The following is a 17,547-nucleotide window of genomic DNA, read 5'->3' on the forward strand; positions in this document are numbered from 1 at the left end:
GAAAATGTGTTTATGATACAAGCAAAATATTATTTGGGATAATAAAGCTATCCAAACAATTTCGCGCCGTAAATTATAGGATGTATGATGTTTTGAAACTCAAAATACATTTTATGCCGGAAAATTTGTATGTCAGTGTGTAAATCATCCTGTTCCTAATTAATCAGAATCATTCTTCCAATTTGGAAGAAAGTATTGTTAAGAAGTTTACCATTGATTCAATTTATAAATGTTGCATTTCCTTTAGTAATTTATCCCCAACTCCGTTGTTTTATGTGATCGATGAGCTCCACTTTGGAAGATTGATTGTGTCAAATTATATGCTAGATACAAAAACTGAAATTTTAGGGATCGCATGTCAAATATAACATAGAATGTTTTGATAACAAGTGAAAATTTTGAGTTCAAATTACAAAACTTGTAAGTAGATATATGTCAGTCTGTGGGCTTTAAGCTATTATTGCAATTAAAAATAAAACGAAAACAGAGCAAGTTCTACTTCAATTATAGTTAAGTGAAACTAAGAATGGCATGAAAAGAAATACACAATTTCTTTGGTGTTAAATCTTTTCACTCCATTATACTGACAAACATTTTCTTCCAAAATACATCTAATGAGGAACAACTTAATTAGATGCAAGCACGCATATTAATATATCAATATTGGAATTCTACAGAGCAGATAATTTATAAGTGCCATTACAAAGTACTACATGTTAGAAGTTGAGCTTGAGAGTGTGATGATATTTGTCTCACTCACATCCCAATTAACTTGAATTTAATTTAGCACTTGCAATCATTGACAGTGTCATATTTTATATTTTGAGATATTTCAAAATATTTGTTATATTGAGAAAGTCAAAACACTTTTTTAGTCTGTCCTTTGAATACAGTTCCGCTTTTTAATTATATGCATGTTACCATTTAAATTCAAATTTTGAATTTGTGGAACGTAAAATTGAAAAAAAGAAAAAACACAAACATCACAGTCAAATCACTATTTTTAAAAAGTTGAATTCTTAAAATATAAACAAATAATTGAGACAGAGAGAGTACAATTTATATTCATTACCACATCTTAACCAGCAACTTCAGGGATATTGTCATGACTTTGATCTGATGTGCTTGAAACGAAAGCGTTACCTTGTATGAATCTTAGACAACAATTGACATAGGATATACGACTCCAAATCATTTTTAGAGTCAACAAACTTAGAAAGACAAACCTAGGATTTTTTGTGATTTAGTCATGCTGGAAATGTTGAAGCAAATGCAGCATTAATGCCATTAGTTAGTTTTGACAGTGCTGCACCATCCCCCTCAGCTTCAGCTTCCCCAGGATTAGAGAGCCTCTGGAGGATACCTATCAATGCAATCAAGCCATGGATTTCTAGAAGGTGACCATACTCGGCGCATCGATCGCCAGACTGCACTGTTACACTTGAATCCAGAACCAAATGAAATCTGCCACACCCGGTCACCTCTCTTGATCCTTTCTTTGGCTTCCAAATAAGCCAGCTCATACCAAATGCTACTGCTGGAAGTGTTGCCGAATCGATGCAGTGTAGCCCTTGAGGTTTCCATGTTCTTCTCACTAAGTTCCAGATTCCTTTGCAGCTCATCAAGAACAGTCTTGCTTGCAGCATGCACGCAGAAATGCTCAAATGCAAGTTTGTAATCAGGGATGTATGGTTTTTCGGGCTGTGACCCTCTACCGGAACCAAACAAATGCCTCCAAATTAGTGTTGCAAAGAAGTAAAGCTGCTCAGAGAAGGGTAGGACTAGAGGACCAAGTGTGGTGATGTTAGTCTTGAGTGCATCGGCCCCTATTTCTACCAAATTTTTGCTGATTTTTAGTCCCTTGAACCTTTGATCGTCTTCCTCTTGATAAACACTCCTGCAGAAAATTACGGTGTAAATTTCTTTTGTCGTAGTAAACTAAAAACCATTTTAGTGTTCCAAGAAATTTCACTAGCTCGTCTCCTTACCAAGTGCATATCCATTTCTATTTGCACGAGTTTAATCAAATTAAAACCATCTCTCTCTCTCTCTCTCTCCCTCCTTTTTTTTTTTTTTTTTTGCATTTTCTAATTTTCAATTTTTCCCTTTAATCTCATATTCAAGGTTTTAAAACTTGAACCATGCATTGAACTGGAAAAGTCACTGGGTCAAGGGTCATTGGTTCAACCATTGGATTGACCGTTTTCGACCCATGATGTCATAAATAAATAAATTATATATTGCTAATTTTATCATATGTACAATTTGCACATCCCACTATAAAGGTTTAGACACATAATCATAACTATAGTTCTTTTGCTAATAAGTTTATAATAAAATAAACTAAAAGAAAAGCAAAGATACAAAGCAAAACAAAAGCAAAGCAAAGAAAAAAGAGCTATAATTATACCAATATGACAAGCTTGACACCAAGAAAATAAGAATCTTACTTTAGAAAATTAGTAAATTACAAAGTAAAATAAAAAAAATCATAGATTAGGAAATCAAACCTACGCTTATAGTTTAGGCACAAAATTGAACTTTACTGAAGGAATTTGAGAGATTAATGATGAGATGATGAAGAAAGGGATGATTACGAAGAGAAGAAATTGAAGAAAATTAGCTAAAAATTAGAAATAAAGTAAGGAAGAAGATTGGAGTCTTAGGTCTTGACTTGAGTTGACTATAGGTTGCGGCTATCTAATTAGTTTCTAGTTTTTTTAAAAAAAAATTTTTGATCAATTGAATGAACCAAATTGATTTAGCAAAAACCGTTGCAATTTGACAATTCACTGGTTGGACCGGCCGAGTCAATTGATTTCACTAAATAAAGCGGTTTTTTTAGCTACACTGGATTTGAAGCATAACCCCGCCGCTTAGACAGCCACCTGATTGACAATTCAACCGATTTGACGGAACGGTCCGAGCAGGGTATTAAAACCTTGCTCATACTACAGGAGTGTAGCCTTGATCTGTTATTGACCACGTGCAATGACAAACCATAAAATTAACGATTGCATCTTGCTGCTATTATTAATATTATTACTATTTTGTTATATATCAAAAAAGAATATTTAAAAATTATGTCAAATCTAGGATTCAAATACCGTCTAACAGTGCGGGTGAAAAGAGCGTGAGAGGAGGTGGTGTATATATATACATACATACATATATATATATATATATATATATATATATATACATATGTGAGAGAGAGAGAGAGAGGGGGGGATCCCACATATGAATCTCACGTGTAAAACTTGTATGTTTATTCCGATCAACAACAAATCTTCTGGTCAAATCCTATGTAAGGTCCCAATAAGTGTGGTCCACCCTGTCTGTCTAATGGTCCCCCATGGCACGGGTCTATAACAGAAAAATCCACTATCATATTATAGACCAGCCAGCATGAGATAATTGTGGTTTCGAGCGGAAATGCAGTGGAATGATGATAATGTGTGGGCCACAGCTCACTTTTCGTCCACAACTCCACTTTTTCTTTTCTTTTTTTTGATCTTTTAGTTTAAGACTCCACCTAATTAAACACACTGCTTAATTACTTTGATTGAAAAACTGATCTTCTGTAATAATTGCGTACATCCATCCATCCATCCATCCGTTAGTAATGGTATACAACTTTGGTAATATACTTGTTCACTAACATCGTATACTAATTCACTAGTTTGGATTTTTTTTTTTTTTTGAGAATTTTTATAGAAAAAATGTAGTGTCATAATTGAATGTATATAAGGTAAAAAAATAATTAAAAAAATAGGCTTATAAAGAACGTTAATTTTTTTTTAAAAAAAAACTACAATTCAAACAAAAGGTCATTGATAGAAAAAGGAAACAAATAATTGGTGCAACTTTCTACATCCCAGCAAAGTGGCAACGTGTTAGCATAATAATTTTGCTTAAGATTGGATTATCATTAAATCTACCACCACTAACCATGTAATGATTTTGCTTTTATAGTGGAAGAAACTGTCACGCAGTACTTTGGCTGCAACCTATCACGAAACTTCTTGTTTGTATTGTAGTTCTTTTTTTTTTTTTTTTTTCTCCCTCTCTATCTCTTTTTTTTTGGGTCTAACCACCCGGTATCCCTTTCGGACTAATCCGGATTCGGTCCGGAGAGCGCCCGCAGAGTTTGACTCTTACTCTCTCTATCTCTATCTCTTTTTTAACACTACTAAACTTGTGACTATATTTTGGAATAAGTCTTATATACACGGACACTATCATCGTTGAATTCATGATATATGTGTAAAAGTTTGATTTAAAATTCAAATTTTATATAATTGTCATTCATCCATTCCGTACTGTACATTATTAACGTAGGAAAGATTAATCCTGTATTTTGTTTGTTAGAGTAATCCCATACATGAAAGAATTGAATATCAACAATAATATATGGACCCATGATCCTAAATGATAGGAATTAACAAGGTATTTTCAGTGTTATGGTGCTTTAATTTGAACTATTGTGCTAATCTCAAGAAAGGACTCCTGAGAAGATGCAGATTAATTTGGACCCACTTTTACACAATTTCTTTAAATGGGCGGTTGGCAATTAAGTTGAAATGAATGAGTAGGCAACCACCCCCCAGCCATCCTTCAACAAATTATCTAAGTTCTCAGGTCACCTTTCAATGCACATCCATCGGCCAGCTCTATGGACCATGCATTCCATTATTAGTGTGCAAAAATAGATTGACCACTCATGAGTCCCAACTCCCAATATCTCAAAGAGTAAATTAATGAGCATGGCAACCCAAGGAGAAACTCTCTCCCGAACCGCTGGGCCAATGGCTCGGTGGCCACGCCAAGAAAGAAGGGGCTTAAGTCCCTCATTGGACTGTAGGTGAGGATTGAAATCTCACTTACAGTAAAAAAATTTAAGGATTATGTCATAATACTCATTTGATCTAGTTGGATCTGTATACCCACTAGCTCTCTACCACAGCCTCCTTAGGCTCCTCCTCTCCCTAGATTAGGATAGAATAGATTGTACAAATATATCGTTGCTGACAAAAAAAAAAAAAGAGAAACTCTCTCCTGATTTGACTTTTTTTTTTGTTTTCAATTATATTGCTATTACGTTTCTATAATATAATTCTTTCATGCTTACACTATTTGAAATTTCAATTGCAAACATAAGCTCTAATATCGATCTTGGATTTAGACATTATTATTATTCCTGCACAAATACTGAAATGATTTTTTACGCAAGCAGATCTAGCTAGATTCATGCCACATGACCGAACTAGACATTATTCCTTTTTTTTTTGGGGGGTTTTCTACTAGTTCTAAGGAAAAAAAAATAAGAGATCAAGAAAGCTAACCTGAAGCTACGATCATCAGCACCCTTATGGGTCCTTACAATATGCTCGAGTCTGTACTTTGCACGAGCATAATCACGGCGCCTGTTGGAGAGCAAAACGGCCGAGCATCCCATCCGGAAGAAGCAATTGGGAATCATCATAGATCTTTCTTTCCCGGGATACCAATTGAATCCCACCATTTCAGTGCTAACCACAACAGCATAGCTATTAGGATTTGAATGTAACATGTCTCTAGCCAAATCCAATGATATAATTCCAGCGCTACACCCCATTCCCCCTAGGTTAAAACTCAGGATATTTCCTCTCATTTTGTAGTGATTTATGATCATTGCTGAGAGGGATGGAGTTGGATTGAAAATGCTGCAATTTACCACAAGAATCCCTACGTCCTTGGGGCGAATTTTGGTCTTTTCGAAAAGCTCGTCTAGTGCTCCAAACATCACCATTGATGCTTCTGCACGACCTTCTTTCATTGTTGCTGTATTCTCAGGGGACATGATGGATTTTGGGACGTAGGTCTCATCCCCGATTCCTGATGATTCTACTATCCTTTTCTGGAATTCAAGACTTGCCTCGTTGAATTTGCCTGATTTTCTTGCCATTTCAATGAATTGCTCCTTTGTTACCTGTCACGCAAATAGAGAATTATTTGTTATAATTTCTTTTTCTATTAACTACGCATTAATTATTTTCCAGTATCAAGATTTCTTTATTTGTATAGGAAAAAAAATAAAAATCAACTCCGAAGAAAGATTAGTGTCATGTATTTAAACAAACTCTTCTGTCTGTGTCAAAAAATCTTTACACCGTTAACTTTTATTATAACTAATAAACATATAATGATCATTAATATGATGAATCCATTTCCCTTAGGGACCTGTGGTCTCGCGGACACGATTGGCAGGTGACAGTGACCCGAACAAAAGTTTTTGATCAAACTTGCACAAACTTTTCTGCACCACAAAACACATATCTTTTTTTTTTTTTTTTAACATCAATTAAGACTTCTTTTCCTTAAAAAACAAAACATCAATTCAGACTACATCAAAAGACTATCTATCATTCATGAGAATCACATAAAGCCCATACTTATCATTTTGCAACAAAAAAATTCCATTTTCGTCCACACCATTAATTCTCTCTTCTCATCTAGTCATTCACACTTGATTAAAAGTTGTAAATGATATGAGATGGATGAACATGCCTGGATGAATCCAGAATAGTAAAAAGGTTGGGTTGAAATTAACGTCACGAGATTCGAAAATTGAGAAGGAAGTTAAAAAAAAAAGAGGAAAAAAGAGTATCATGCATGGAAAGTGATATGGTGGTACCTTGAGGTCATCATGGGGCCTGTAACACGCAAAGTCAAGAAGATAGATTGGCCGAGGCTTTGACAAGAAAAATACAGAGAGCGTGAAAACAAGTACACCAAGAGAGGCGAGCACAGTAGCAAGATCATATCCGGTGGTGCTATCCCAAAGCTTCCTCCAGAGTTCTTCCCTGCTGAGACTTCCCAATTCAGCACTGAACACGAGCACAAGCAAAGGTACAGTAGCCAAGTAAATCCCATGATTTATGAGGTAATGATACCCCAGTTTCACGTATTTCAGATTCACAGATTGAACAAAATCAGGCAACCTCCTTCGAACCCTGACGGAAAATGTCAAAGATCCAGCATCTGGACCTGATGACTCGATGCCACGGTTAACAATCTCAGTTGACAGCAGATGTTGCTCTCCAGCCATAACAATAATGATTATAATAATGGGATTTTTGAGCTCTGATGTGGGATTTTGGACTTGGGATTGGTTGAAGCTGATCAGAATTCGAAAGATGTTTGAGATAGGTGTTTGATAGAATATGTGAAGTACTTATTGCGAAAGCTACTAAGGGAGTTGGATAAGGGATAGTTAATGTCAGCACCCAAATTTAGGTTTGTGTAGTTGGGATGCTTTCAAGTTTCAGCAGCAATAAATTCCAACATTTATTAAGGGGAGGAAACTAGTGGGTGACATTTACAAATTCAAAGTTAAGAAATACATAGCCGTATTCTCTCCATTCCGAAATGTTGTCCGTGCATTTCAAGATTCCAACTTAAAAAAAAGTGAATTAACAGTGATGTTAGTGGATTTATTTTTAAAATTATCCTCAAAATGTGAATTTTAAATTTGAATTTAACACGAAATATAGATAAATTAAAGGTGGGGGATAATATTGAAAAAAGAGATTAAAAGTAAATTTGATTTTAGTAAGATGATAAATACGTTAGGATATTTCAGAATGGAAAGTATGATATTTTCGATGAAACAGAAGGAGTATTTAATATTGATATGATTTGCCACTTTTGGCAAGATTGTGTATACAACTAAATTGCTTGTTAAAATTCTCCTCTATTAATTTTCTTTTTTCCTGATACATCCACTACTTGCACGAAAAATAGCATGATTGGAAAAAAAAAAAAACCCTAAGATGTTTGGAATTACGTAGGAGTAGCTAACTCCTAAGATGGTTCACCTAAAAAATTGAAAAAGACGATGCTGAAAAATATATAAAGCCCGTTCGTGCTATTAGTTTGAATCAAGTGAAACAACAAGATATGCTAGCTCTTGGCAATTACTCCAACTATTGATTGGCGCAGCGATAAGAAACTTGTGAAGTTTATCCAAAAAAGGTGACAAGTTTGATTCTTACAAATGCAGGTCCCTTAAGTTTAATTATTGCTTTGAAAGTTCAGTTTAATAGTATAAGATAGTATGTTTATTTTTTTGGATAGCATTTATTGACATTGATCTAATTTAAACTTAAATTCAACATGCTTTAAATATATGGAATTTTGTTATACACAAATGAAAATTGTTTACCTAAAAAAAAGATTTTTGTACTTAACTTAAACTTTTGTTATGCAACAGGTTATTTAACTAGACTATTGTTGAAAATGGTCATTGGCTTTAATTAGTACTTCATCTATTAATACTTTAATTTATCTTGTAGTAATTAATTAATAAGCATCAAAGGGAAGGAAAATGGAGAATAATAAAGAAAAATCAAATATATATCTACAATTTCGGGGAACTTCTTTTGTCCACCATCACTGTCTAAACTAGAGTTGATACAAGGCTGTTGAGTGCCATATTACTCTTATGCCCTTAGTTTGTCTTAATTATTTAGGCTTGTGAGAAAAACTTTTCATAACAATCATTTTATCAACAATATAATACATCAATTCATTGACTACCCTACACCACCTAACAAAGATGTTGAAAAAGTCATGAAATTTATGGCAGTTTCTATACATCTTTGAATAAGCAGGACAGGATTATTATCTTAATTAATTCCATAACCCAAAAGTTGCTCAACGTGCAGGAGGCTTAATTTTGCGAGATCCACTTGGGATCCTCGGTGACATGTTTTTCTATGCCAATTCAATGCCACCTATAGTATTGTGCCAAGTGTCCTGTTATTATTTACACTTTAATTTTCTAATAATTCAACTTGATTTGGTTTAACACAAGTGTAAATAATAACAGGACACTTGGCATAATATTATAGGTGGCATTGGGTTGGCATAGAAAACATGTCACCGAGGATCCCAAGTGAGATCATAGGGATGGAGGTTTGTTTTTCCGGCCACTTGAATTGCTAGAAATGAAACTGAGGGATCAAGTCGGATGAATTAACCAAGTTGGGTGGGTGCAAATTTGGAATTGAATGGAACAACACAGAAACTGGTTATAAATGTTAAAGGGGTCCATCTATGCGATTGATTATAGTGGATAGGTTACATCAAATGAAGCAACGTAGACACTACTGTTTTTTGTCATGTCACATATTTATATTGTCTGGTTAAGTTTTGTGTCTGGATTATCAAAACTACAATCATTCATTCTTTCAAGAGGGAATATTAATATTACCCTATAGTTGTTCAATTTATTTATGGGAAAAAAAAAAACACTTTGTATCCACAAAACCTAAAAAAGAAAGGGTACAAAAATGAGGGCTGAATGTGTTTGGATAGAGTATTATTTGAAAAAATTACTGTAACACTTTTTATGATATGATATATGTGAGATAATTAAAAAGTATGTGGGATTATAAAAAGATAAATTAAAAAATATATTTATAATACAAACAAAATATTATTTGAAATAATTTGATAATCCAAACACACTAATTAATTTTATCGTTTAGAATTGTCCGATTCGGCAGAAATTCAAGTTGTGCGGATGAAACAAATTTTATTATGTAACATGTTAGGGTTCACATAAATAACAACAGCATGTCTTATATCCGTTAAAAATGTACTCCATGCAAGTGGTTTATCATGAATTACATGTTGTGTGTTGAACTGATGTTACTTTGATTCACGAAACGATTGTGCTGACAATTGTATGTGAAACCATTTCTCCGTCGCTACAATAAAGAAGCAACATGTCTGCAAAAAGCCAAAAACAAGAAATGTAGGCCTCATATAGCTTAAATAAAACAGGTGGGTAGGAGTGGTCCTTTGACTTTGAAACAACACCAAAAGCGGAGAGGGAGACAGGCCGACAGGTGTCTTAAAGAATTTCTTATTTTCCTTTTTGCAATGTTTTTAGAACCAGAATGAATCCGGTCCAATCGGTTGAATTGTCAATCAGTCGTCTTGCTGGTCCCATCTAGGGCAAAAGTCGGAGATTAATGAAAAATTACCATAAGTTAGTAAAACTGTATCAACTGCTAAAAATCGTTGGAGCAGTAAATTGGGGATTTTTAATTTTTTTTAACATGAACCACTTAACTTAAGTAAAAATCAGATTTTTTTTTTTTTAAAACAAACACTAAGACACAACGGTCGTTCTCCACAAATGAGCTCCAATTCCAGTACATTAATCTAATAATCAAGTCACAAAATTTGTCTAGAATTGGAGCTCATTTGTATCGGTTCCTGAGCTTTATTGACTCATATGATGTTATTTAGTTCTTAAATTTTTCTTTATTATGCTATTAGTCCTTAAATTTAATACTTAGTATTAGAATGACATTTGACATTTTTTGGGCCTTTTTTATACAATTGTGGCCGGACACGTGACTGTCATATAGTTTTTTTCGGTAACAATTTGGGAAAAAATCGTTAAGGATACTTAATGTGTTCAAAATTTGAAAGTTCGGATACCAAATTTGTTTTCGTCCAAAATTTAGGGACTAAAACCGCTCGTGCGTCAAAATTTAGGTACCAAAACTGCATTTTAACCTTTTTTTGTTCTATTTTGGTCGGACACGTGACAGTCACATGGCTGTTTCCGATAACAATTTGAGAAAAAATCGTCAAGAGTACTTAATGTGCTCAAAATTTGAAAGTTCGGGTACCAAATTTGTTTTAGTCCAAAATTTGGGGACTAAAACTGCTTGTGCATCAAAGTTCAGATACCAAAATTGCATTTTTCTCTATATCTCAATGTTTAAATTCTATTTATCGATTGAGGTTCATGTATGATATTCCAAGTTTAATGTACAATTTTCAGGGATTTACCCAAGCAGCTGTTAAAAAAAATAAAGAAAATCGTTGAATCAGTCAAGCGAATCGGCCAAACAAAAAAAAAAAAAAAAACTGTGAACCGATCCCTCTTCCGATTCACTGGCCAGTCCGAATTTAAAAACATTGCCTTTCTGTTTTGATAGAAAAGTCTTAAAGAAGTTGGGCACTGTTGGAGTTGTCAGCAATCTGATCATCGTGGGAGTATGGAGCCAAAGATAAGAATTTAAGGCCACAAACCGTTCAGCTACCACCTTCCCAATTTACATCAACAATGAATGATGTCGGACTGCAATTGTGATAGCACATACTTGTACAACAACTCTCTGAAGATGCCAGGGCTTTATTTTTACTATTATTTCCATTTTTTTTTTTTGGTAAACGAATTCTGGGTCAACAGCAGAAGTATGTATGTATGTGAGGATGGATAATAAGTTGGAGCAATATTTTTTTTGTGAAGAAATAAGATACCGTCTGTGAATAGTATTTCATGACTGGAATCAATAAAAAAAAAAGAAGCTATCGTGATCCTTTCGAACACACGCACACAACTTATTTAACTTTTCATTTTTATCAACAAAAAAAATGCTAGCAGTACTAGGTTATCTAATAGCACACTAACAAAAGATTGCGCAGCGAAGACAAAAATAACACTAAAATTTTGAATAATTGATAAACCAAGGAACTAGAAAGTATAGGTCATTTTACGGCTGAAAATGATTCACGTCGAGTCGAGTTTTGTTCTAATTGACTTAAATTTCAGTCAATTTTACCAAACTCAAATTACAGTAAGTTCTCAATATAAATCTCGAGGTTCGAACTCGACTTCGAACCTAGTCGAACTCAAATAAAAAGGCAATTAGTATTATATTTCTTTTACAATAGATAAAGAGAACACTTCATTTCATAAATAATAAAGATATTATGAATACACATTATAAATTCTGTACCACTCAGAAAAAATATCAAAACATATAAATTGAAACCCGTTGAGCCAATAAGTGAAGTATTTTTATACTTAGTTCGACTCGTCAATCTAACTCAATTCTTTTGCAGTCCTAGGTCCGGAAAAACACTCAAGTCTGAAGAATTCAGTATAAGAACAAGAACAAAACTGCACAGGTTTCTTAGATATATAAGAAGAGGAACAGTATGAAAGGCAAAACTATAATATTGGATCAATCGGATTTGTTTTGCACATCGCACTTACCCTTGTACATGCCTTTTTAATGGATTAAAGACTAACTAGAGTCTCAAGCTTATATCTACTACCCAGTGTGCTCATAATTTTTCATCACATTAGATTACCAAACCAACTAAATTGGGAAATTTAAAAAATATAAATAAAACACATCTTAATAAATAAAATTCTAATTATATCCCTTAAATCAAATTCTGGATGGAAACTCGTCCAATGCCATCTCGAGCAATGGTCTTCGCACAAAATTATGTTCGGGTGTGGGCGATGTACAAGTGCAACCCTAATTTGTAATTAATATCCACCTTCATCTTCACATATGAGGGAAACCAAGCTTCACCCTTCATGTACAATATGGTTACTAACTCTGCTTGATTGAAGAACCCATTCATGTTTACTTATTCATTGCTAAAGCCAACAAATGTCTCTCACATGATAACCATCCATGCAATTCTCAAAAACCAAGAAAAAATATCTCAAATAATATTTCGTTTGCATCATAAACATATTTTCCAACCCACCTTTTTATATTCCCAATTACCTTTTTATCTCACATACATCACATCACAAAAAGTGCTACAGTAATTATTTCAGATAATATTTCAAATAATACTCTATCCAAACAAATGTTTCCTTTTGACAATTACCTCCACTACGAGAATTTCCATAATGTCCAATATATATTTTATCCACCCCAAATTACAATCAATCCCAAATTACAATCAACAATTTCTTCCTCAACCAAATGAATAATGAATAACAACGTGTCGAAATTTCCCTAAATTTTCTTCGTCTTCAATTACCCTAAATAATGAATACAAATAAAAATAATACGTGCCGAAATTTCCTCTTTTCCAATGTAAGCAAGATTCTAAGCCTTACAAAGAAAAAAAAAAGGAAAAAAAAAGTTTATGAGTCAAATTAAAGACCTCATGATTGTCTAATTAATATCCTCGCTATTTGAATTGGGTCTTGAGTGCATCTTTCAAGACTATAATTAGGGGATACAAAGCAAGCCTCCTTTTTGCCCCTTTGGCGAGGCCAAGAAAGTCCATTTACACTGATACTACTCTACCATAGAACGTGCCCATAAGGTCCATAGTTCAGAAAAGGTTTGATTGACTCAAGTTTTAATGTAAAGATAATTCTTAAAATGAACCCAACTAGGAATCTGTTTTTCTCTGACTTCAGATTGAGTGACAGCAAGCCTTTTGAAGGCAATAAAGATAGTACTTCTTTGTCTCAGCTTGGCCCACTTTCGTACAGGGTACAAAGGCTAAGCTCCACAAGCATGTTCATATGCACTTTGGGCCAGTCCAAACAAAATAGTCGAGTAATTACATTTCTTGGATCTAAAAAATTTATGTATCTTTGGACCCAGGAAATAAATTGTTCTAAGTGACATGGAAATTTTTTTCTAAGTAACAACGGTAAATGTTACATTCACCGGGAAATATGAAGTCTTCGAAAAGATTTTTCGTTGTTCTCAACACTTGGATGTAAACAACAGAAAAGGAGATAAATTTGGGATGGGACAAATCCGGCTGAGATTAGTTGGGTAGATACTTGCTCATTTGCTAAGATAGTTTGGTTTGAAAGCTGAATCCTACTTTTAACGAGATCAATTGGCTCATCAACGGTTAACACCAACCTTGGAATTGAGATCCAAGAAAATGGCAATATTGCCATTTTATAGTCAAAATAGTAGACTTGCCTTGTTTGGATTGTAGTTTTCTGCAAAAAATTTTTTACGTTTTTCATGAATATATTTTTTAATCACCTTTTTATCTCATATACATCAAATCACTATAGTACGTTTTTCTATATTAATCTTCTGTTCCACCTTTCAATTGGCATATCTTTCTTTATACTGCAATTTATCACTAAAGAGAGTAAAAAAAGTCAGAGAAAAAAGGAATATATATTCATACATATTCGTTTTGTAAAATGTTGTTTTTTACGTTGTTATCAGTTATTAAAATTTAAGAAAACATTGAAAAGCATACAAATAGGATACCTATATAAAAAAAAAAAGAAAATATAATAAAAGATGAGATAGAGAATGATATAAAAAGTGCAATAGAAGATTAATTATATACTACAATCTATTTAAACTAAAAAGAGATGCCAGTTACAAGAAAGGTATTCCAATGACTTTGAATTCAAATTAACTGATAAGTAACGAAAACGAAACATTTGTGTAAGAATACAAGCTAAACCCTCCAATATTGCAAGCTAGTTTTTGTTTTTATTTGCATGCTTTTTCATTTTTTTTATTTGTTGTTTGAAAGAAATAAAGCTGAACATTTGTAGCACCACCACCACCACGTAAATTTCCATTTACTAGATCCAAATGCATATATTTTGAATTATTCTTTCTGCTTCTTGGATATTGTGCTTTGAAACTTCTGCATGCAACATTATAATCTACCATAATCTTATATTAGACGTAATGCGACCAATATAACATCCTCTCCCGTAAACAAATCCATTGGCACTGCCTATTTGGTATTTTGCATGGCAAAATTTTTTTTTTTTTGGGTAAAAATTTTCCATGGCTATGCCATTTTGAACTCTAGTTCATATTCTGATCATTGGAAAATTTGCACTTCCACCCTGGTGCAAAATTGTTTATTGTTTAATGCATCTTTATTTACCAAAAAAAAAAAAAAAAACTACTTTTGGACTCTATCAAATGATGCTATAGCAGCTAGTTCTTTAAACTATTTGACCATGGTACCATGTTTACTTCTTGTCTTGTGAACAAGCCCTACCAGAAAATGAACTAAACTGTCTCCCTTGGAAATTCCATGTTGAAATAAATTTTTTTTCAAGTTAATACAGAGGCAAGTCTTATACACCAAAAATCAAGGAAATTCAAATCTCCAATTGCATGAATTCGTGAAAAAAAAAGCATCATGAACTAAGTGAACAATACTAAAATCCACTTGATGGATTCATTAATTTCATACATAAAATTCTGCACTAAAAATTGTGAACAAGAGATCCAAGTATATTAGAAAAGAGATTTCAACCCCTTTTTTTTTTTTTGCGAAAAATCTCTCTCCCTCTCTGTTTTTTTTTTTTTAAAAAAAAAGCAAATCCATTGCATCACAAGACAAAATACGAGTAGTTACTGGATAAGTCATCTTTTATGAAGATAGAAGCAAATTGTATAACTCCAAAAACAAAACAAAACAAAACAAAAAAAAAATGCACATACCTGGCAAAGGAGGACGATGAGGCGGCTCCATGCCGTGAAAGGAAAGGGAAGATGGAAGTGTCCGTTAGTGAGTGTCGGTGACTTTGGGGACAACAAATGAGGGAAAAAGACACAAAAAACCAGCTCAGTCGTGTACAGGCAAGAGCATAACAATAAGGATACTACAATTGGCGAAAGGAGGCAATATGATAAGAAGTATCATATCACGTAGAAGTGGACCGCATTTGTACAACTTCTAATACACAGCACACAGCATTTTTTTTTTTTTTTAGCAGAAAATATGACAGCAAAGTTGCAGAACTGGACACCTTGAGGAGACCAAGGTCACTGTTCATAAACCACCGGTGCCACCACCAATACATTAAGGCTTGGTGGGGTGGGAGGTAAGGTTTGACACAATTAAATGTGGTCTTATTTAAAAAATTCAGAAAGTTGCGTAGCACATTCATCTGGTCCGGTGGTCGCTCAATTCCCTTCAAATTATTCCAAAACCTCTTCAGGCTCTCCCCTCCCCGTAGTATAGGAAGCTATCGTTTCGAATATATATATATATATATATATATATATATATATATATATCACTGTTCATAAATCCCAACTCCCCCATTTTTTTGCTTTTATTTGAGGAATGACTAACACATTGTACTGGTGTCAAATAAGGTCGTGAATCACGGCAAGCTTTGTGATAGGATTAATTTCTTTATAAATCACAAGAAAGAAGTTGCCAAAAACATAACCCTTATGAGAAACCAGACCTAAGAAAGGTCAACAACAATTAATGTTTGCCTAATGAAGGACATTGCTAGGTCGAATTGTACGAATCGATTGGGAAGTCTTTGCAAACGAGTGGCAAACTGGCGAGTGAAACGACACACTCACCCAAGTGTTTCACCGTCCCAGGTGTGATTGTGCTTTCGCTGTATCAAAGTCGTCCACAAGGAATAAATGGCATACAAATTGAATTGAAAAGATGACTACTACAGAAAACGAAATGTGTGACGTACTGTTCTCTGCCTCCAGAAGTCAAATGCTGGCAGACGTCTGCGTGTTTGATTGAAAAAGACAAAAATGAAATGGGTAAACTGCATATAATTCCGTTATAGTTTTATCTATTACCGTGTGACCCCTCTTAACGTTTCAAAATATTTACTTCACTTCCTATGATTTTACGTAAAGTAGAAATTTGACAAAAAATGACCCATGTAATATCGTTAGTTGAAATATCATTAGTGCCCTCACTCAAATGCTAAATCAACCGACGACTTAATCACCTTGTATAAAAATATAAGGAGATTACGTGAATAAATGCAAAAATTATACGGGATAAAGTAGATATTTATATAAACCATAAAGGGGATATATGGATATTAAAATTTTATCATACGAGCTTTTAAAACGCGATTGGTATGAGAGTTGTAATTGATTGTGCATTTCGTTGATTTTTTACTTTTACGTAAAATCACGGAGGGATAATGTGGCTATTTCAAAACTTTAGAAGGGCCATCTTACATTATGTAAAACCATAGGCGGTGGTAATAAGTAATTTACGCAAAAAAAGCAAAAGAATGCTTTGATTGGCTGAGTAAGAGAAGAGTGTAGGATAGCAGCAGCTATGCTTTGATTTTTGCCTATGTCCAACTCTTTATCTTTACCAAAAAGGGGTAGACTCGCTTTAAAATTTCGATATTCTTCCTTAATCATTTGGTATTGTACTTGAAGGTTAAACTTTTGCAGACAAAAAACAATTGGCTCTACTTAGAGGTGGCAAATCAACCCACTTAATTAGATTTATCCATACTCGCCCATGAATAGATGGATATGGGTATCTTAAATTTTTGTATATGGGTATAAATGAGTTACCCAATAAAACCCATTTAATAAATGGGTATTATTGGGTAACCCATAAAACCCAATTAACCCATTTAAAATTCTCTTCCCCCCAAGTCTCTTCTTTTCCCCTACCTTTTTTTTTTTCAAAATTTTCATTTTGTCATGATGTTAACATTATTATTATTATTATTATTATTATTTGTTGGTTTTATCTTATTATTTTATTTTTTCTTAGTTTGTTAACTTGCTCATTTTTTAGCATTACCAATTTATGATAAATTTTAACCTATTTTCTTATCTTTATAAAATGAAATTTTAAATTTATATATGAAAAAAATGTTAGGGGTTCAAAATTTTTGGATTAAGTTTTTATATTAATTTTTATAGTACTTAATTCAAATTTTTATATTCGTATTATTCAATTATTAAATAATAGGTA

The 17,547-nt window shown here is 33.5% G+C and overlaps 1 protein-coding gene across 1 annotated transcript; it reads right to left on the minus strand.

The window, feature by feature from the left end:
• Window positions 1–1,038: 1,038 nt before the first annotated feature.
• Window positions 1,039–7,290, minus strand: LOC113706907 (3-ketoacyl-CoA synthase 10). Its single transcript, XM_027228961.2, has 3 exons — window positions 6,677–7,290; window positions 5,346–5,971; window positions 1,039–1,897 (listed from the first exon to the last, which is right to left on the minus strand). Exons 1-3 carry the CDS (start codon window positions 7,088–7,090, stop codon window positions 1,342–1,344), a joined length of 1,596 nt encoding a protein of 531 aa, XP_027084762.2. The 5' UTR covers window positions 7,091–7,290; the 3' UTR covers window positions 1,039–1,341.
• Between the last annotated feature and the right edge of the window lie 10,257 nt (window positions 7,291–17,547).

Source organism: Coffea arabica, chromosome 8c (genome assembly GCF_036785885.1).
Source record: "Coffea arabica cultivar ET-39 chromosome 8c, Coffea Arabica ET-39 HiFi, whole genome shotgun sequence".
NCBI classification, from domain to species: domain Eukaryota; kingdom Viridiplantae; phylum Streptophyta; class Magnoliopsida; order Gentianales; family Rubiaceae; genus Coffea; species Coffea arabica.

Coding starts and splice junctions, on each gene's coding strand:
- LOC113706907 (XM_027228961.2), bottom strand. CDS start 7,090: ATGGCTGGAGAGCAACATCTGCTGTCAACTGAGATTGTTAACCGTGGC. Junction 5,972..6,676: donor GGCCCCATGATGACCTCAAG/GTACCACCATAT, acceptor TTTGCGTGACAG/GTAACAAAGGAGCAATTCAT. Junction 1,898..5,345: donor GCTGATGATCGTAGCTTCAG/GTTAGCTTTCTT, acceptor AATTTTCTGCAG/GAGTGTTTATCAAGAGGAAG.